Genomic DNA, 22,187 nt, shown 5'->3' on the forward strand with positions numbered 1-22,187 from the left:
TATTTCTTATGCTATTAAGTTAAACTGAGGACCACTATAACTTATGAAATGTTTTATACACAATACATCAATTTGACATTCTTGTCCCTCATAACCCTGTAGCTCTTCCTTCATCTTTTGGTCCATTCTCATCTAAGAAGCTATAGTTCAGGTCTTTTTCTTATATATGCTTTAAGAAAATGGATGTAAGAAAACCTTTTTTCTTTGACCCCCTAATAAGGCTCTGATCTCATTTTAGCAATAATATATTAACAGATGTTCATTTTCCAGACAGGAGCTCATTCCAAAAGTTTTTTGCATAAATGGATACATTTGCAGATGCTGCAAAATATCATGTTTTAATTATTATGGAGTGATGCTCTGCAGTTACGGATGCAACTGAGTTTCTAAGTTTTATTACAGCCTAATTTTGCCTGACAACCCCCCGCCCCTAAATGAAACAAACTCACAACAAAGCCAAATTAGTCTCCAAATCAGGGCCCAATGTAGGGTTTTTTTCCTGCACAATTTGGGGTGAATTGGACAAATCTTCTGAATTGTGACATCCTAAAGAGTTTCAAAATGTCTTCTTTTTTTGCCACTTCACAGTAAAAAAAATAAAAAGTCTGAATGCAGGAGAGAAATAAAACTTACTTTACTTGTCTCCCATAGCTTAAATCTAGTGCAAACTCAAAGTTTAGTTGATGTCTAATTAAAAAACAAAGTTCTTGCAATGTTGTGTTTTTTGTATATATAAAGCACAAGATCAAATACAAGAATCAATAACAAATTTTAAACCCCTTTCACTGTTATTTTGCTAATAGCGAAGTATTTTGCCATGTGGCTGGACATGTAGCATGATGCTGTTTACTGTGGTGTCATGAGACCACATACAATGCATATAGCCATGTCAGGGCCTCTGATGTTATACATTAGTCAGTCATCAAATGTCATACTGTGGATATTGATATTTAGAAAGGACAGTCTTTCCTCCTTACTAGAGAACCAATTAATTTGGGGGGCCAGTGTCAGGAGCAGTGGCAGCATTGTCAATCCCAAGCATGCAAAAATTGAGTCAGGCCCGCAAAAACCCTGAGATTTGCTTAAAAAACCATGAGATAAATGTGTGAGACAAGGTGGGTGAGGTAATATCTTCTACTGGGCCAACTTCTGTTGGTGAGAGAGACAAGCTTTCAAGATACATAGAGCTCTTTTTCAGGTCAAAGAAGAGTTATGTGTAAGCTTGAAAGCTTGTCTCTCTCACCAACAGAAGTTGGTCCAGTAAAAGATATTACCTCACCTACTTTGTCTTTCAAATATCCTGGGACCAACTTGGCTAGACTAACACTGAAAACAACATGAATAAATGCAGCATTGTTTTGGGTTTTTTTGCCTTCTCGATTTTGAGACTTTAGGGTGCACTCTGGTCAGATATTCAAGATTTCTCATCAACTATGAGGGCTAGAAACTTACTTTTTTAGAAAAATGAAAGCTGAGATTATTATGTAATCACTTGACTCCAGGAAGTGGGGCTTTAACACCAACACAACCAAATACAGTGAGAGCTGGCAGTGCTGCAAGGGCCCAGGTGGGGAGAAAGCTACATGACTTATTAAAAAAACCCCAGCCCATAAAAACCCTTCATGAGGATCAGAAATCCTGAAGCATAAGAAATTCTATTAAGAAGTTGGATGTTTCTTTTTTCTGTCTGTCAACCCAAGAGATGGGTTGAAATTCCACCTTTGGAACCTCTTTGATTGAAATTCCACCTTTTGGAATATTGAAACATTTTGGAATTTTTTTTCCTTTAGTCAAATGATTTTCTAAGAAATGAAAAAAAAGTTTAACAGGGTTGAAAAGCTTTTCTATTCCAGAACCTGCAATGATCTAACTAGATGGGCCTGAAAAGCCCTGAATTTTGGAAAGATTCAAAATCTTGATCCAAATGCTAATGTTGCAGTTTGAGCTCGTCTCTAACTCTAGTTTTTATCTCCTCTTATCTTGCACTGTTCATAGGGTGTATCATTATGTATAATTTATTTAAAATAACTCCTCAGAAAATCCCCTAATTTCCAATGGTATTTTGTGGTGAAAAGTGAGCAGCTGGGGCAAATTATACATAACTCCACAGAATTTTGTAAAGCTTTAAAATGTGCAGAATTCACTTACCTCCCTGTGGGCAGTGGGTAGGAATTCAAAGGTGAAGAGATTAGTGTAAAATTAAACCCTATGCAGTCAGACAGCATAGGTCCTGTGTACCACTTACCTCCTACTTAAGGCTTATTTTAAAGGATTAAGAGGTACTGAAATGGGGCAAAGGCCTCCTGCTGACCCTCAGCTAGGGTGAATTTCACCTCCACAGAAGGCAGATTCTAGGTAAGCTGCATCTTCACACATGCTCTTTTCTATTCAGACCCCTTTCCTAATGGATGACCTGCCTCATGTAGTAGCATGGAAATTGCAGGTCTTTCAGTTCTCGCTATGGTGCTACCTCAAGGTAAAGAGCTGTGCTATAAAGTTGACATACTTGTGGTTTTTCCTAGCAGTTTCTAATCATCAACCTCCATCACTTTCACATAGCAACCAAAATCCTTGGTTTTGTGGGAGCACAGTATTGTTCTCGAGAATAACAAATGTTCTATGGAAAAGAGTGTATAATCTTAGCTGCCATTCCTTCTTCTTCTGTTCTGCATGACATTACAGTGGTGGAACAGTAGTTTGAGATCATTTACATTAGCTGTCAGACAGAAACTTACCATATCCACCTCTGAAATACTATCCAGACTCTCAACTTGTACATCTACTCCCACAGGAATTGCAGGGCCTGCAAAAAAAGAGAAGAATTTTAGAAAAATATGTATTTTGATGCCACAAATTAACCCTTGAGGCTAAAATGCACTGAAAAGGATAGAGGAAAATGTCTGCTCTGTCTGGAATAGAAACCACAGTAAACCGTTTAAAGAGATTAGAATTCATACCAAAATGATCATTATAACAGTATTTAGACTGATCCATTGCTCAATCATCCTCTAGCAGATTACTTTAAATGAGTAACTCCTTAAAACAATCATTATTATTTTATATTGCAACAGAGCAGTTTACAATTTATTTAAAATTGTAAAAAACCAAGCAACCAATTCACAACCCCCCCCCAACCCTTCCTCCCAGATAACAAAAACAAACAAACAAAAAGACACCACAGCCATAAGTAATTCTAAAATACACGCCACCTGGTAAGCTCTATCCTATGTACTACACAGGAGAAAATTCAATATCATAGGATGATTTTCAGTAAATATATGAGAATATTTATACCATTGAAAAATGGAACTAGTCCACTAGCCTTTATTAAACCCACATACATATTGTTCCATAATTGTCCACAGTGGGGTTTCTGAAGCATCTGATATGAGCATTGTCAGAGACGGAGCATAGGACTAGATGGAACCTTGGTCTGATTAGTATGGTAATTCCTATGAGGTTTCCCCACCCCCAATGAACTATAGTGTTTTGTTTTTTTTTAATTTAAACGTTTGGACATGTTAACTGTATACCGTGTATAGTCCCTTTGAATAGCAAAAAGCCTCAGGTTTGCAAACATCATTTAATTGCTGATGTATTGCAAACGATACAATAAAGAACACAGAGCCAGATCTTTGACCCCCACTCAAGCCACGTCTACACTTAAAAAGCCAGGTCTGCCCAGCTACATCGCTCAGGGGTGTGAAAAATCCACACTCCTGAGTAATGTTGTTAAGCGAACCTAACCCCCTCCACGGCAGCCACAGAGCTGATGCTGGGAAGGAGGGGGGTCTCTCCACAGCAGCCGCAGCCCTGGAGCTGGGGAAAGTCACCTCTTTCTCTGCCCACCACAGCCCTGCACATCCCAAATTCCCCCCACCCCCTCTTCTCACCCCCCTGCCCCCTCCCACCTACCCTCTATTCCCCCCAAGGTCACCACCTCACCTTACATGTGCAGCTTCTCCAGGGTCCAGGCATCTAATTAGTGGAGCCACACCTGCACGGCTTCACTAATTAGGTGGGTGGCCCTTCATTCTCTTGTCTGCAGCCGCCCAGGCACGCACCCTAGAAGGAACTATCTGCGGACCACCTAAATGGAACTTGCGGACCATTGGTGGTCCACAGACAACAGTTTGAGAACCCCTGGTGTAGAAGACATATCCTAAGTCTGCTTTGCATCATTCCTCTCCTACTTCTGCTTTATTGTGGAGTGCTGGTGTTGCTTGGGGCCTGGCTGTGGAAAGACAGGGGGCAAGACTGCACGATCTCCATTCGTATATGGATGTCGCCTCCTTCAACGCATCTGACAAGAGTCTGCCATAGTTTAGGAGCCCTTCAGGAGCTGAGATTCAGTCCTGTGACTCACTAAGAAACTGAGTGCATTTAAAAGTGAAGCAGTGAAAACTGACCTACTGCAAGATGCTGCTTCTTTTTCTTAACTGCCAGTGAAAGTCAGAAGGTACACTCTTACTTTTTATCACTCTCTCAAAAAAGTTATCTGAAATTCCCTCCCCCCCCAACTTTGGGGTGAAGGATAAACTTAAAATACTGTAAAATACCTATTTCACCCTCTCAGAATCTTCTGCTGCTAGCAGATCATTCTATGGCATGATTAGAAGATGAAGGATGGTTGAGAAGCTGAAGCCCAGGAGTAGAAGTGAGAAAATGTGTCCCTCCACCTCATCACTGCTAGTTCAAAATGATGATGGTATCTACCTACCTCACAGGCACATTGGGGGACTTTGGGCCTGATCCAAAGCCCATTAAAGTCAGTGGAAAGACTCTCAATGACTTCACTGGGTTTTAGACCAGGCCCTTGAACATTAATGTTTATAAAGCAGTTGAGATACTCAAATGGCCAATGCTATAGTAATGCAAAATATTATTATTATAATGTGTCCCTATTATTGTGTAAACATCACCTTCTTTTTTGTATCTATTTCACTCATCGCCCTAGCACTTGTTGTTCTCTTTTAGTCCTGAGCCTCGTCCTCTCCAGAAAGCAGAGTTAATTTATCATGAGACAATTAAACGTCTGGGTAGTATTGAATTATGTTTTATTAACTTCCCACACAAATGCTATGGAACCTTTCCTGTTACATTATGTCTGGGCTTCATAATCAAATTGTAACGGACAGAAAATTATTCGTAATCTCACCCAGTGGTTAATACGGAGCTATGTTGATGATAGTGCTGTTTCATGATTTAATTAATACTGTATGAATTATGAACTGGACCGTTAATCTGTGAAGGAAAAACTAATTATCCCTTTACAACTTGTCCCTGACCTGCAAAGGAAAAACCTCTTCTTTCAAACAGTGAAAAACAAACTGCATTACTAGACTTTGTTTGCAGTGTTGTAGTAACCATGTGGGTGCCAGGATCTGAGTGAGACCAGGTGGCTCAGGTAATACCTTTTACCGGGCCAATTTCTGTCATCTCTTTTGAAGGATTTTAGGGCAGCAGAAGGCTATATTTGGACCATTATTCCACTGGACAACAGAGCTGGCCAAACTGAGGCAAAACTGGGACAGTGCTATGCCATTAAGGCCCAAATGATGATACAAAATGTCAGATGGCCCAAAGCCATTTTAGTCACAACTGTTGTAATACCAGTCCACATGACTGCAATACCTCAGGAAGCCCTGAGAACACCATTGCACACAATCACAGCGGTATCCCACACAGGTAGTTTGAGAATGGGTGGAACTTAAATTCTAAATTTAACTGAATGGTATTAAAGTCATCAGAAGAAATGTACATGGCAATTAAATGCCACTCTAGCCAGACCTCTCTAGGTGACTGAAACTTGCACCTAAGGGCTAGTCCATACACAGTTGTTTTACTGATTTAACTCTACTGGTTCAAAAACACATAGTTAAAATAATTCTAACTCCCTAGTGTGGATGTAGTTATACCAGTATAATGGTGCTTACAGTGGTATAACTTTTTTCATATATTTACCTAAATAAACTATACCAATATAAGCACCTTTCTACTCATGTAACTGTGTCAATAGTAAAGGTTGCAGTGATTTAATTATAGTAGTTTCTAAACTGCTGTAGCTGAAGTGGTACAAAAACTGTGTGTAGACAAGTCCTAAGAAAAATTAGGATCCCTAAAATATAATTTTGTACAGAAGGGTGAAATGACTCACTCCTATTAGTTATTAAGGGGTCAGATTAGCGGAAGGAATAGTTTTCCGATTGCTGGAACCCTGCAGGGGGGGCCCTCGCATGCTGGAATGCTGCTTCCCCTCCCCCAGCCCTGCCTCCTCCCTGTGTGGGCCTGCATCTCTGCTGACCCCGTCCAAACTGCACCCCACTTTTTTTGACAAAAGGGAGCATTTGTCCTGTTTGCTCTTGCCAACTGATCAAGTCAGCAAGATCAAACAGGACAAATGCCTCCTTTTGGAAAGTAAGTCGGGACGGCTGGGACTGTCCCAGCCAAAATGGGACATATGGTCACCCTAGCTTTTGTGGATTGCATGCTTAGTGCCCATCTCTCCCCATTCACTGTGAATCGTAGTGGTGTTCCTGTGATTTTCTAGGCGCCAAAGTTAGGTGTCATGATGCTCAGCATTGCAACGCCTTAAGTCCCTTTGTGGATCCCACAGCTGGTGTCTAGAAAACAATCCTATTCAGTAATGGAGGATTGGGCCTCTCTGCTGCTCCCACTCTGCAAACCGTCTGAATAACCAAATGGGTAGAATGAGCGAACTGCCACTCACTGACGAATCAGGAAGGGGAGACCAACCAAACAATCCAGAGGGTAGCCAGCCAGCAGGAGGTATCCTGGTGAGTCCCAGCTGCCTTCTCTGAAGGCTATGGCTCTCAGAGCTCTGCGGGAAGAGGGGGGCTATGCTCTGAGAAAACAATACAACCTATTGCATGTTATCCTCATAGTCTGACCTGAACAAGATTAGAGTCACTGTGTGTAACATTCCCACTGAAAGCCCTGAGAAGCAGAGTACAAGTGCTATTCAGTTGTGTAATACAAATATGGCAGAAGAGATGAACAGCTAAAGAGCCCAGGATAGTGACAGGAGAGTGTAGAACACATTGCAAGGAGTTACAGGACAGTTATGTTAATACACTCTTGTGCCTGCTGCCCATTTCTGAATGGCCAGTGGGTTGTGCTAACCATAGCTATTTAAACTGACTCTGAAGCATGCAATCTTACAGCCCTGTGGTCTGTAATCTATTCCTCCAGGCTCCTTTCCTACAAACCTATTGGCTATAATGCTGTCTAAAATGGTCCTAAGAGGAGAACTCATGCATGCTGGAACCTCTCCTCACAAGCAGATCTTCTGGCAGATCGCTCTGGGATCCCTGATCCTAGGTTTCCTTGTCCCTCTCCTCCTCCATCACATTGGCCATACACCGCGACAACGTTATGTATCCTAATACACCAGTTAACCTGGTGATGGCTCGCTGAGTGTCTCAGAACAGCATTGTTTCTGTGCTCTGGCTGTGTAGGAGTAGGAAATGGGATTGAGGAGCCAAGTTCCAAGCAGGTGCCTTCTGGTACTGGAAGCAGATGGGTGCAGTATATGTATCACTTGAGCACTTTATAAAAGTGTAATGTAAACCAATTTTGCTCTCCGTGTGTCTGAAAGGCTTGCTCTTCACCATTGCTAGGCATTCACTCAGAGAAAAACTACCTCCTATCTCTCAAACCATGCAGGGACATCAGAGTTGTTGAGGACAAAAGAGCTGTGACAGGCACTTGGAAACCTTGCACAGACACCTGGCAGGCAGCACACCCAGCATGTTCAGTGTAGAACAGTGTCCTGCTTCTAAAGGCTGCAGAGTTCACCCACGGAGCAATTTCTAGAACTGAGTGAAAGCCTGCTGCGGAGTTCCAGTTCCTCCTGATCACAGTGAACTGAAAATCTTACACTAGTAAAGACTGCAGCCACAGATATGCTTGGTGTCTACTACAGCAGGGGTTCTCAACCTTCTTCTTTCGGAGGCCCCCCCAACATGCTATAAAAACTCAAGGGCCCATCTGTGCTACAATAACTGTTTTTCTGCATATAAAAGCCAGGACTGGCAGTAAGGGGTAGCAATCAGGCAGTTGCCCAGGGCTCCATGCCACAGGGCACGCCGTGAAGCTAAGTTTCTCCTGCTTCTGCTTCAGCCATGGGTGGCGGCAGGGCTTAGGCTTTCTGCCCTAGGCCCCAGTGAGTCTAACACAGGTCCTGCTTGGCAAACCCCCTGAAACCTGCTCATGGACCCAAAGGGAGCCCTGGACCCCTGGTTTAGAACCACTGTTCTACGGTATTTTGGAAGGCCTAGTGGCTGGAAGTGCCGTGGCAGAAGTGACCACTACAGACAGACACAGAGTGTGGATCCATAGTGCCACCATCTCCAGGTCCTCCCTCGCTCATCATATAGGGATACAATGGCTTCAGGAGTGAGCCTGTACCTCTGCATCAATTACACCTCCATGCAGCTGAGGAAGGTTCCACAGGACTGATATATTTTAGTGCAGTGCCATACTCCTCCTCTCCCTCACCACCTCAAAAGCAGTTGGGCCTGGAAACAGTGCAACATGTAGGCTGTGCAGCAGCCCCTCATTAGTTGAGACCCCCCCTTCAAACCAAAACCACACCCTGCTTCCCCTCCATACTCCCAGAAGCCTGTCCCAGACCCTCCTCTTGCTCAGCTACCACAATTAGCTGCCTGTCTCCCTCCCAGCCCCTCTGCATGTCTCACTCCAGCCCAGGCTGTCCTGTGTGCTTGGTGATCCTTTAATCAGTGTGTAATAGAGGCTGGGGGTATTTGTATTTGTGTGAGCAGTGGATGGATGTGAGGTGGCCAGGTGAATTTGTTATGGTTCGGGCAGACACTAGAGTAACAACCCCGAGCTGCATGCATGGGACACTGCTGAAAATGCCAAGTTGACACCTGTGCCCTTTATCCCAACCCTTTGTGGTCAGTTATACCCTTTTTTGAAAGGGCAATGAGTGCCCCCAGGCCTCCCCTTAAGATCCTTTTATCTGCTGATGCTTAGGACAATGCTACCCTTAAAGATTGCTGCTTATTCAAAGAGTAAATACATGCAATACTGACTGTTGGAACTGCTTCAACATACCAAGTACTTATAGCCTTTGATAAACTGAAAACGGCATCCTTCAGGTACACGATAAAACCAGGCAGAGTTTTATCCTGCAATATAGCTGCATGCTCAACTCCCACACCAGTCAATAGGAGTTCCACAGCCAGGAGGCCTGGGTAAAATGAATCCTCCGTGAAGATGGTAAGAAGGGGTTAAGCTGTTTCTCTCTGTGGATCTAGCTGATTGTGCGCTCTTTAGGCCCTAATCGTGCAGTCAGAACCAAGCGAGTGGACTCCCTGCACCCAGGTGGCGCTCCACTGACTTCAATGGGGCTCTGTGCAGTGCACATCTGCCCGCATGCAGGGGGATGGTGTGCTTATTCTGTATGTTTGAAGGGGGGGTTTTTGGTTTGTTTTTTTTAATATTCTTTGTGCTAAGTGCTGCCAGTCTGACTGCCCTGGAGAGCATTCTGTTAATACACAGAATAGGTATTGTATGGGTAGCAGCAAATTTAGGGATGGGTTACCTTTACGAGTGAGTGGATTTTTCTGTATGTCAGTACTTGCCTTTTCATCTCAGACCGCTAACAGACATGCCAGCTAGTACCAAACACTTCTGTTTTTTAGACATCTGGTGTTTAATGAGGATGTGTTAAATGCATACACAGACTCTTCTATAGATTTACTGCGGTACTTCCTCTTCCTCTTCCAGACTTTGACCAGCCACTGTATACCTTCGGCAATTACAGTACAAGATATTTATTATAATAAATAATGATAATATTAATGGACTGTCCTGAAATTGCAGACATTTTAAAATGAACTGAACATACTGGTATTGTGTATATTAAGCATTTGGTAATCAAAGCTTCTCCCATCAGGATGTATAATGGTATCCTGGATTTGAATGACCATCTGTCAGCCAGGAAGGGTAGATAAATTACAACGTTCTTTAATCCAGCGGGTCATAAGAAAGCACATTTTCCTTAATCCTTTGCTCTAAAAGCTTGGTTTGCTGTCACATTCGACTGCAAGACTGTGAGCAAAACATTAACACAAAGCAGTCTAAATATTCTCTTAGTTTATAATAAGAGACAAGGTCAGCAAGTATTGTACATTAGTTGATTACACACAAACATTATCATAGTGAGATATAACCTAAGGATTTCACAGTAATCTAGAAATAAATGTTAACTGAACCTGGATATATTTTTACCAGCCAAAGGTTCAGCTCAATACGAGGAGAATTTAAAATCCATAAATGATGCCTCTATCTACATTCTCATGGTTTTGCTGAAAGTTATTTGGTGATCCTAGGAGGAAGGCCATGTTGTTGCAAGCCCCTTCAGTCATGAGAATGTGCAGTGCTGTAAATTCAGAACAGAAACAAGGATGGTCTTTCCCAACTAACAGTTCTTTCCAAACTCTCTCGTCAATCCACTCACCAGTGAGACACTGTTCTGTACAGTATTTCTTACAGAAAAGATACTCCAAAAAATAAGAATCAGATGCATGGTTTTTCATACCTCCAAAACCTGGTCTCATGCTGAAATCATGGTCATCTATTCTCAGAAGTTGTTCTGACTTTATCAGCGGTGATTTGGTGATGTCAGGGCTTCGTTTTAGTATTGGGCTATGTGAAAAAGATATACAACATTATTAGAATTAACCATGTTTAAGAAACATGCAATTATTTGACTCTAATCCTTCAGATAGTGACCAGTCTTGTTCATCTACCAATTAAACTATATCCCTGTATTCATATCTGATCTTTGAGAGCATGTCATTTGAAAAGAACTCTTGGATGTTACCTGCTGAGACAGGGTATTTTGAATGGTTCTCATTCTAATACTGGCTGAATGGCAAAATACTCATTTCAAACTCTTGTTTCTGTATAAAGATTATCTGTGTTTGTAATATATTTTAGACACAAAAATTCAAAATTTACACTAGATGCCATTAGAAGTGAATAAAAGAATAAATAGGGGAAAGGGGGCAGCATTTCTGACGTAGATTTATGATAGGACACGAGGATAGGAATTAGGGAAACAATATCTCAAATAAAAGCCTACTGGCTGCAGCCCAGGAACAAAATGGAGATGGACTGGGAACTCAGCCAGGAGGCAAGTTGACTTGCAGCTTGGAATAAAATGATTAACTGCTGCCCCAGATTTCTAAAGAGAACAGGGAGAGCTAGAGATAGGAATGTATGAGGTCATACCAGACATGTATACAGTTGCACCATATCTTGTTGTGGATACTTTGCTTTGAGTGTGTGCCAAGTTTACCTCTGAAAACAGATTTCAAGTGCAGCATCCCTTTTATTTCTCTGGTGTAGTTATTCTTATGTGGGAGTAAAAGCTGGCTATAGAGCAGGTGGTGATAACTGAGAAGGGCTGTCTTTTATGGGTGAGGCTGTTGAGGACCCCAAGAAAAAGAAGGATTCAGGAAGGTTTTCTGTTTCTGATAAAAAAAATATACTGGATGTCAACAGTTTGCACTCAGACACCCCTTTTCATGATTAATTAAAAAGGTAAGTCAGTAATAGACCAACCAAAACAAAAACCCAAGAATCCTTGACTGCGGCATGCTTTATGAATATAAAAGAAGTATCTTGGAGAAAGAAAAACATCTCTAGTGAATGTAGGGGCTTGCATTATCATGTTAAATTCTCCTAGATCATAAACATGAAGTCCAGAAGGACCCTTTAATATAATTTACTCTGCCCTCCTGCGTAGCACGGGCCATAGAATTTCACTAGTGATTTCTTCATGAAGTCTATAACTTCTGGTTGAGCTAGAACGTACTTTTTAGAAAGATAACCAGTCCTGATTTAAGGGTTTTATGCGATGGAGAATCCACCACATCCCTAGGTTGTTCCGATGGTTCCTTAATCTCACGGATAAAAATTTGTGCCTTATTTCTAGTCTGAATTAGCCTAGTTTTAACTTCTTGTTATACCCTTTTCTGCTAGATTAAAGAGACCTTACTATGTAGGTACCTACAGACCATGATCAAGTTACTTCTCAAACTTCTTTATTAAGCTAAATAGATTGAGCTTCTTTAGCCTCTCACTGTAAGGCAGGCTTTCCAGACCTCAGATCATTCTTATAGCTCTTTTCTGAACCCCTTCCAGTTTGTCAACATCCTTTTCGAATTGTTCACACCAGAACAGAACATAAAATTCCAGTAATGGTCTCTCTAATGACATGTACACTGATAATACCACCACCTTACTTCTACTCAATATTCCTCTGCTTATACATGGAAGGATTGCATGGACTTGTTCTCTTAGCCCCAAACTCATCTTCAGTTGGTTATTCACCATGACCCCTAAGTCCTTTTCTGTCTTACTGTCACCCAGCCTGTATAATCTACATTCTTTGTTCATAGATGTATAGACTTGTATTTAACTATATTAAACACATGTTCAAGTGCATCCATCTTACCATACAATCCAGAACATTCTGTAGAACTGACCTATCATTTATAGAACTGGCTCAACAACAGTTTTTCTGTTGGTTGACAATTGAAAAAAAAATTGTTTCAGGTTGAATGAAAATATTTTGACCCCAGAACACCACATTTCTGTTTTAAGCATTTTTTAAATGAAATTAAAGGACATTTAGAAACAAAGTTGCTTGGAATAGGAAAAAAACCCAATGTTTTGATTTTTTTGGAATTTTTTGAAGGTTTTTTTCCCCAGCCAAAGCAATTTGACAAAAATCAGCACAAATTTGCAAAATGTTTTGGTGCTGCCAACTCTGCATTTTTCCCTGAAAAAAAGTTTGTCAAAAAACGTCACTAAACTCTATTCATCTACCACTATGCCAATTTGTGTCATCTACAGACTTTTCGAGCTATGATTTTATGTTTTGTTTTAGATCAGTGATAAGAGATATTGAATAGCATAGGGCTGAGAACAGATTCCAGGAGGACTGGGAACACGCCCACAGGATATCAATTCCCCATTTACAATTAACTTTTGAGATCTATCAATTAACCGATTTTTAATCTATTTAATATGGACTACATTGATTCTTGAATTGTGCTATTTTTTAAATCAGAAAGTCACATGGAACTAAGTAAAAATGCCTTCTATGAGTCTATTATGTCAATACAGTTACCTTTGTCAAGCAAAGTTGTAATTTCATCAATAAATGATTTGAAGTTGATCTGATATATATTATATGTTATTTCATTTCTGCTTAATCAGGATGTCTTAACTGCGGAAGCCTTCTTTTATGATTGTTGAATTGTAGGCTGTGGGCATCTGGAGAAGTTCTCTTAACTATCAATTTTCACTCACACTTTTTTGTTTAAATGTTTCCTCCCATCAATTTTGCTTATAATTGTTTCAGCCTTGGGAAATTGTGCCTTTTAGGGTGCCAAGTGGCTTTACATATTACTTGTCAGCACTATGTTGCACATAGCAAATGTAGTTAAGTTGTGATCACTTATCTAGGCAACCACTAAATCGTCAAGCACAGGATCCACAACTGTTTTAGAAAGCTAATGATGGATGCGCTTTGTACTTTGAACTATCCCATCTCCTGCTGGGATCTCATGTTTCCTTGTCCTCCTACACATTTGTTTTATACACCTGGTCCCTCATTTTATGCACAGATTGTAAGTGCTTAGGGGCAGGGACTGTTTCACTGTGTGAATACAGTTCTTAGCACAGAAGGACCTTGATCCCTAACCATAATCTCCAGGACACTACAATAATAATCTCAAACTGTGTAGGTTTGGGCCTGGATGACAGACTTCCAAGAAACATTCAGCCCTGGAGCAACTCTACAGTAGAATGCAATGTTTGAAGCTATTCCTGTGTTTTTCATAAGGAAGATGTTGCAAAAACGGACATTATGACTAGTAACTGGCCTGATTTGTATGGTTATGTATCTGAATGGAAGCCACTAAACTCATTTGCATACACGATCTAATCCAGACTTCAAAGGCGGTCTGCAGACCTGAAAGCTAGATCATGGCCTCACATCCTAACCTCTTCACATTTTTTACAATGCATCACTGTCTGACTGGGGAGGGAAAGACTAGGTCAGAACTCAGGTTGAGTAGGAGCTCATGGGAGCTAATTCCCAATGCCATATCCAACCGGAACGTATTCTTATCGCAGTCTTTTGACACAGAAAGGGTGAAAAGTATGATTTCATTTGAAGAAGAAAAAGTTTGAGGCTCAGATCCTCAGGTGGTACAGTTCATTGACTCCAATGCAGCTATGTCAGTTTATACTAGTTGAGGATCTGGTACCTGAAAAAACAAAGGGCTAAGAAGCTGTTTGGAGTTGCCTGCAGTGCTGCTGACTAAAGCTGGTCAAAATGGTTGAGAAAGGTTTTCCCATCAAAAATGCTATTTAGCCAAAAATGAGACACCCAAAATCAGATGTCACTTTGGGAGATTTTGGCCAATAAGTGTGGAGCTAGTCAAAAATATATAAATCAATTTCCATGAATATGTTCAAATAAAAACTATTTTATTTATTTGACATGTTAGGGGTTTTTTTTAGAATTTTTTCACTAAAAAGGTGAAATGAAGATTGTTGCTTTAACTGTTCAAAATTTGAAAATTTTCACTGTAGTTTTTGAAAACTGAATGCATTCAATGAAGTGAGCTGTAGCTCACAAAAGCTTATGCTCAAATAAATTTGTTAGTCTCTAAGGTGCCACAAGTACTCCTTTTCTTTTTGCGAAAATATTTTCGGGGTTGATTTAGTTTTTGTTCCTCTTCCCTTCTTAAAAAATATTGTCCCCTTTGGGGTGAGGGGAAAATAAAATAGGGAGTGAAATGAGGATAACCTCCCCCCCCCCAATCAAACCCCAACTTTTGGGTTTTGAAACAGAAACAAAAACATTTTCTAGCTGAAACATCAAAACCAAAACAAAGAATGTTTTCAATTTTTTTCATCAAAATATCAAACCTTCAAACAAAGCAATAGTTTGTGAGAATTTTAGGTTCATTCAAAAAAGAATCTCCATCGAAAAAATGTTGACAAACATTTTGACTAATCCAATACAATTTGCTGCTTTCTTCTTCCCTTTTGGAGCACTGGAAGAGGAAAATGGTCCTCAAAATCTACAGCAGACACTCCTCAGGGTAAGCAAGGTAGAAATCCTCTTGTTCGGATTTGATAGAGGAACAATCTCCTCTAGCTATGTTGCAATGAACTGATCCAGAGTAAGCCACTGACACTCAGTTTTCCCTCCTCATTTTCTGATGTACTGGCTTCCACTGAGCAGCCTTCAGTTTTGTGGATATCTAAATCTGGCTCTGCTTAATACCCATGCTAAGGAGATTGCCTTAGTGATCAGCAGGACAGAACCGAAGAGAGGGAAATGAGTGACATTTCCTGATAGCAAGTGTTCCAACTACTGCATTCGTGGCTAGGACTGACATTGCATAGTACTTCTGTTACAGAGACTGCTGCTGTGGCCTCTGTATAGGTTAGGCTGATGTGGAAGATTATAACTGACACACAGACACTGTATTTTCCAGCCACATATATTCTGGGCACATATACTGCAGCACCAGAGAGCACAGTTGTAGACCCCAGAGGAGAATGCTAGTGGAGGTGTGTGGGGGGGGGGGGTGGTTTTTTGGTGGGGGGAGGACTAGATTTCTAAAAGATGCCTTGAAAGCCAATTTGTTTCCCGAACTCACTGTCCCCCGCTGGGATTCATGTGGTTCTGTTCAAGGTACGGCTTCTCCCCAGTTCTCTTGACAGTGCTCCCTTTTCCTGATTAGCTAGGGCTACACTGCAGCCATTATAAAAAGCTAGTGCCACCCACTGAATCTGTACATGTCACTGATCTCAGTCATATATTTCTAATGGCCCTGATCCAGGATTCCATAAGGGATAGAAAAGTCAGCATGAGGCATCAGTGTGTTGGCATCTGGTCTGCTACCTGGGGCTAGAGGAGTGGGATTCCTAGCTATCATGGGAATAGACATATGGTACAGTTGGACATCTTTTATATTCATAGACTTTAAGGCCAGACTTTATGATTATCCATCTCCTGCATAACACAGGCCATAGATTTTACTGACTAATTTCTGCATAAAGCCCAATAACAGGTGCTCCAGTTCAACTACATATTTTAGAAATACATCACTATTGATTTAAAGATGTTCTGTGGGGGAGAATCCACTGCAGGCCTAGATAAATTGTTCCAATGGTTCGCTACCCTCACTGTTCCAAATGGAAATACTAAGCAGATTTTAATTTGTCTAGCTTCAGCTTCCCGCCATAGGACCTCTTTTATGCCTTTGTGTGCTGGACTAAAGATCCCTCTACTATCAGAAGTTGTCTTCTGTAGATACTATCCTGTTACTAGAAGGGATGGGAACCCCCAGCTGCTAGGGTGAGTAGAGGGTGTGGAATTTCCCCAGCATCTCCGTTAAGAGAGACATGGACAGATGTGTTTGTAACACACTGATGGTGTTTGTTATGCATCTTTCTGTACCTGGGCTACAGAGGATGTGAGCCTATTACATCCTCCCACTACAGAACCTGGCTCTTTAGCTTGAGCTATAGGGATTAATGTTTTTGACTCTGGAGGTCCCTACTTCAATCCCTAGTGTGCTTGCCAAGATGGCACATAAGCAGCCACATGTCCAGGATTGAACAGGAGACCTCCAGAGCAGAAAGCACAGGTCTCTCCAGCTTAAGCTAGAGAGCCAGGCTCTGTAGATGGAGGCTGTAACAGACTCAGACTCATCTTTAGTGGATTAGGCACAAAGGAGGATACTACCACCTCCTGACCAGTGGGTTACCTGCCCTAGAAGCAGAGAGAACAGACTAACACCTCACCACGCTGAGCATCAAACCAGAATTTACCATTGGAGTTCCCATGTTCATTTGCTAGCAGGGATTTTTTTCTTAAATCTGACCCTTTCAGGTGGAGAGGAAGGCATTGTGGTTTTGCTGCTGACAGCCAATAATATAAAAAGCTAGCAAGATCTAATGGCTACCGGGACAATATGTTTTTAGTAGCATACCTGCCTTGCTTGTGTGTTTCTCCATGTGTTTCCCGTCTCTGTCTTTGCGGTGGACTGTAAGAAAAGGACAGAGACAAGGAAGAATTTAAACATTCAGAATATCACGAAAAGGTTGTCATGTTTTAAATCTAACCTTTGGGTAATACCAGGAAAAAAGATGGAGTTGGAGGCGGTGGTGGCAAGGGGTGGGTGGGAAGTACAGCACCTATGAGTCCTTGCTTTGCCCACCTTTACAATGTATGTAAATGTTTCCACCTGCTTTTATTTTATCCATCCTTCTGGTCTCCTCTTGTGTGCCAACATAGCCATAGGAAATGAGGACCTGCAGAGTACTCCTAAACTACTGTCAATATTGCTGTCTAGGTTGCTTGACAGAGGGTTGAGACAGGATGGATCACATTCTTTACACAGGGTCCAAGACTGTCCTTTGCAATAATTAACTTGGCTTCATTGGCTCTGCAAGAAGAAATCTATAATAATTTCTGGACCTAAGTTTACTAGAGGGCAGTATGATCCTTTCTGCTAGAAATAGAAGCACTGTCAGCCTTTGGCTTTATCTGGAGGTTATTGACCCTGGCCAGTGATTGTCTATGAATAATGCAGTACTCAGAGGTTATGTGATTTAGAGTAACTTATTTAAAATCCTGAATTTTTCTTGGGAGAGGATGGTAGAGTTAGTCTTAATTTGGTGTAATGGGTCTTTGTCCTCTACCCAGCTTTCTCTCTTGCTGCACCTTTGGATGCCAACGTACTGGGCTGGATTTTATCATCCTGTACAGTAGAACGCTTAATGGAAGAGAAATAAGAGATTTCTGTGCAATTGCCAAAGCATTCAGTATCTTGTACCTACTTATTTTTGATCAGGAGAATCTCACTGAATTCCTGGCAGCCATACCAGGCTACAACACTACCTTTTTCTATTTCCAGGTTTCTGAAGAATTTCCTCACTTCCCTTTAGAGGTCTGATAGTTTCTGGGCCAAGTTCATAAGTGATATATCAAGTGCTGTAAGTTATATGTTGGTGAATGTGTTATGGGAGTCTGAGGCTAAGGGAGACATAGGCTGTAATTTACATGTTGAGGTGCCAGAAGTCACAAAAGGGAGTAAACTAAAGACTCAGATGGCCTAATGTAACCCTGGTATTAGGTGATTTGCCTGAAACACTCGTCTTACAGACCAGTGTGTGAATTACTTTGTTAGACTCCATTACACTCAGTGGGCCAACATAAGAATTGATGTGTAAAGTGGTGTAAGTTACATCTTGTTAGGCTGGTGTGAGTCAACAGGATTTCCAGCTGGACATGTTCAGTACACACTTATGGGGTTAGGTAACAGGATGATAACCCATGAGCTGGTGAGCCTGCGGCTAAGCTAGCCTTGATTACAAGATGAGCCTCACCTGAGGGAAATCAGGTGCTCTTAAATTAAAGATAGCAGGCAGTTGAGAGACAGTAGGGAAGTATGGCTGGGGATTAGCAACATTGTGTGGAGCAGAGTGACAGGGACAAGGCTCTGGGTGTGGCTGAAAAATCAGAGCTAAGTTTGAATGAGGGGTTTTTTGAGCTACTTTGAACAAGATTTTGGACTTTATGCTGTGGGCTCATTGGATTGTTTGGCTCATTTTGTGATTGAGTACTCTGAGGTTTGTGTGAACTTTGATGTTGAACCAGCCCCAGAGAGGGGTGCTGTAAGCCACAACAGAGACTGTCTGGAGTGCTTAAGGGGCCCATAAGAGTAATGTGACACCCCCTACCCCCCACACTGGCCATGAGGGTTGTTCAATAAATGGACATTGCTAGGCTGGAGTAAATTATGAAGTACAGTAATTTGGGCTCGGAGTAAACCTAGAAGTTGCACTGGTTTAACTAGTGATGCAATGTTAAAATAATTTAGTATGTCTGTGTGAACAATCTTATATTGGGTTTTTTGAACCTGTAATTTACAGGTACAGCTCTGCGTATATACCAGCCGTGTGTTAAACTGATGCAGTTTGTGTGTAGACAAGCCCTTGGACTCATCTCTGAATTTGGGCCTCTAGGCTCCTTTACCACTTCCAGGATCCTTCAGTTCTCCACCAGCCCAAATCTATACTTTAACATCTTCTGAACATGAGTGAATACAGCTGGCAAGCCTGGGTGGCTGTTTAGGCACACGTTGTTTTCTTTTGGTCCATTTGCCAAGATCCTGAGGAGTTTCTTGAACTCAACGTGGACAGAAAGTGCTCTGTAACTCACTGGTACTTAAGATATATGCTCTTCTAAACAGACTTCATGGTGTGTGCAGGTTCTCTGGTATTCCCTACAGGGCCTTAAAGTTACCACACTGCATCTCAGTGGTGCTTCTGGCGAAGGCCTGACTGAGACAGATGGTGACCAAGAAGATTTTGGGGTTAAGTCAGACCAAATTTTCATCAGGTGAAGATGTGCCTAGTTATGCTCCTTCTCCTTAAAAAGAATTAAGTTCCTCCGGGAGCCCTTGGTTTTCTAAGAACTGGGCATCAGAACTCTGGAGATATTGGTTAAGTGTTTTTTATGTTTAAAGCTTTTTTTAAGAGTCATAGCATTTAAGGTCAGAAGGGACCATCACATCATCTAATCTGACATCTTGTATGTCAGGAAGGGGATATGGCCTAAGACTATATATTAATTTGCTTTGTTTTCCCTTAAACCCTCAAAAGAGGGTCGGTCTTAGCCTCCTGTGGAGTCTGGTTGCATTGTATCGAGGAAAGATAAAGTTAACCCATTTTAGCGTAATGTATCCTTACAGAACTTGTTACCTTTAAGGCTGCTAAGCTATTACTTGTTTATCACTATGGGCAATATTGTTACTAAATCAAAGCACACTGCCTTGCAGTGCCATCTAGAAGTGTTAAGAGAAGTGTATTAAAACCAAGCTCTCAAAGCCTTCATGGTGGGTGTTACTTCCAGGCAGACATGACATAATTGAAAACTGTTTTTTCAGCCAAGAGTTTAGAATTAAGTATTTGTTTGAAGAGTGATCAGAATTAGAAAGCCAGTCCTACTCAGACTTGTACGGTATCCTCCCCTCCAACTCAGAAAAGATCTATTCTGACCCGAGCAGGCTCTCTGACCCTTGCTAATATCCTATCAAGCCCACTGTCGTAGTTCAGCAGATGTGGCTCTCTCTGCTGAACCAGCTGCTCTCTTCAAATCTTCTGCATTTCAGGGATTCCCTGGAGTCAGACACCGAATGCATTCTGGGGAACCTGACATGGAGATAGATGCTCTGGTGTATGTAACATTTGACAATTTCACTCTTCTTTGCAGGTTATGCAGTACCATGCTCTGAAAGAGGATCTTCTAAATTAGCATACTTGATGGGACAAAACAAGCAACAAGGCCTTTAAGCACATGCATCGTTTTGTTGTTCATTAAGCCTGGATTTATCACTTTAGCAGCTTCATTTGGTAATCCCCCTTTTGTTTCTGCTAGTGCAGGTACCGTCTATGTAGGTGTACTTAACTTGCTAATCAAGGCAATACATTATCAAAATAGATTTTGTTACATACTGTCTTTACAGATACCCTATCTGCAAAACAGCATTGGAAAATAGCAAACGGCAAGTTTGGGCTGGTTTAAGTTTCTTATGGCACTATATATCTGATTAGAACTGTGTGGGGAAATGAGAACTCTTCTGAGAGAATTGTTGGGGAAAAAATCTCCATTCAAGAATTTCCTCTCAGAAATGAGTTCTTGTGGTGACGTGTGTGGTTTTTTTTGTTTTGTTTTTTTTTAAAGAAAAAAAGTGGAAATATCTACTTTTTTCCAACTTTTGTTAGATGGAAAACAACCCCCTCACTGTTTAAACTTTTCCAACTGCAAAAGTCAGTTTTATTTTTGTATCACTTTTTCTCAAAGTAAGAGTTACTTATACTCAACATTTTAATATTAAATGTTGAAAATGTTAATTTCAGAGAATCTTTCACTTTTTAAATCATCTTTGTCACTGAGTGTTAACACAGCATAAGCTTAATTTAAAAATTAAATAACACATAATGAGTAACTATTTTTCCCCTTTTTCGGGGAGGGGAAGTGGAACAGAAAGAATGTGGGCATTTCCCCACAGCTTCAAAATGAAAAGTGGGTGGGTTTTTTTTTAAATCAACCCCCCCAAAAAAATCTTAATTTCAAAGTTTTTAAAAACCCAAGAAACTTAATTCCAATGAAAATCTTCAGCCAACTCTACTATGGCATTTGTCTACTGAATGTATTCTATAAGTAGACATTCAAACCCTCCAGTTCTTCCTTGAGAATTACTGTCAAAACTCCCATTGTAATAATAGTAGTATTGGCCAAGCGGTAGCCCACATTCAGAGCCTTGCAGACTGGGCTTCCATTTGGACGAGAAATTGACAGCATTAAATCTGGGTATGTCCTTAGTATAATGTTTATGTACAATATACACATTCTGTTTCCCTGAACAACAGTAGGATCAAAACTGTCCACACACAATTCTTACCAAATTCTTGGACCGGGCACCTTCTCCCTATCCCAAGAAGCAGCTCCCTTGCTAGTATTTCTCTCCAGGGACCACAGGTACAGCAGAATGCAGGTTATCCCTGTTGACTGCCCACCCTCTGCTCCAAAGCTTGAAACTTGTGAAACCGTTAGCTCCACACTCTTCTGGGCCACATAGTTTTGTTTGGAGGCTGAACCAATGTGCAAAGGGGAATGGATTACTGTTGTGAAGCGAGTGAGCACCTCTGTGCAGTGTGGAGCTCAGTCCAGCAGTGCTATCCTGTGTGTCAGCACTCAGATGCCAGTGCTGAGGAAGAGCGGAGTATCCTATTGTTTGGGGCCTCTTACACTTGCCTTCCCACTTCCTGGAGAGATTATGTCAAGGATATGCCTGCTAATCTCCCCGGCTACTTGTGCTGGGCACAAGTTTGAAGGCTTGCACCTTAGTTTCTAGTTATTTGGTATGAATGATGATGCACCTTAACCCAAATCTTGGCTCCTAATAGCAAGGGTGGTCCAATGGTCAGGGTGTTGGGCAAGAAAGGTTCAATTCTCATGTGATTAACTCAAAATTAATTGTGATAAAATTAATTGCAGTTTTAATCATACTGTTAAATAATAGAATACCAAT

At 41.2% G+C, this 22,187-nt stretch overlaps 1 protein-coding gene across 2 annotated transcripts in view; it reads right to left on the reverse strand.

The window, feature by feature from the left end:
• Positions 1-22,187, reverse strand: part of LOC144262694 (gamma-aminobutyric acid receptor subunit rho-1) — a 69,409-nt gene that overhangs the window by 27,706 nt on the left and 19,516 nt on the right. Inside the window, exons 2-4 of one of the 2 annotated variants that reach the window (XM_077812812.1) lie at positions 17,079-17,132; positions 10,589-10,695; positions 2,736-2,803 (exon numbers count right to left, since the gene is read on the reverse strand). In XM_077812812.1, coding sequence (XP_077668938.1) covers positions 2,736-2,803; positions 10,589-10,695; positions 17,079-17,132 — 229 coding nt within the window. The remainder of the gene's footprint in view (positions 1-2,735; positions 2,804-10,588; positions 10,696-17,078; positions 17,133-22,187) is intronic. The other variant, XM_077812813.1, reaches the window with a different exon arrangement.

This window comes from Eretmochelys imbricata, chromosome 3 (assembly GCF_965152235.1).
Source record: "Eretmochelys imbricata isolate rEreImb1 chromosome 3, rEreImb1.hap1, whole genome shotgun sequence".
NCBI lineage: Eukaryota > Metazoa > Chordata > Testudines > Cheloniidae > Eretmochelys > Eretmochelys imbricata.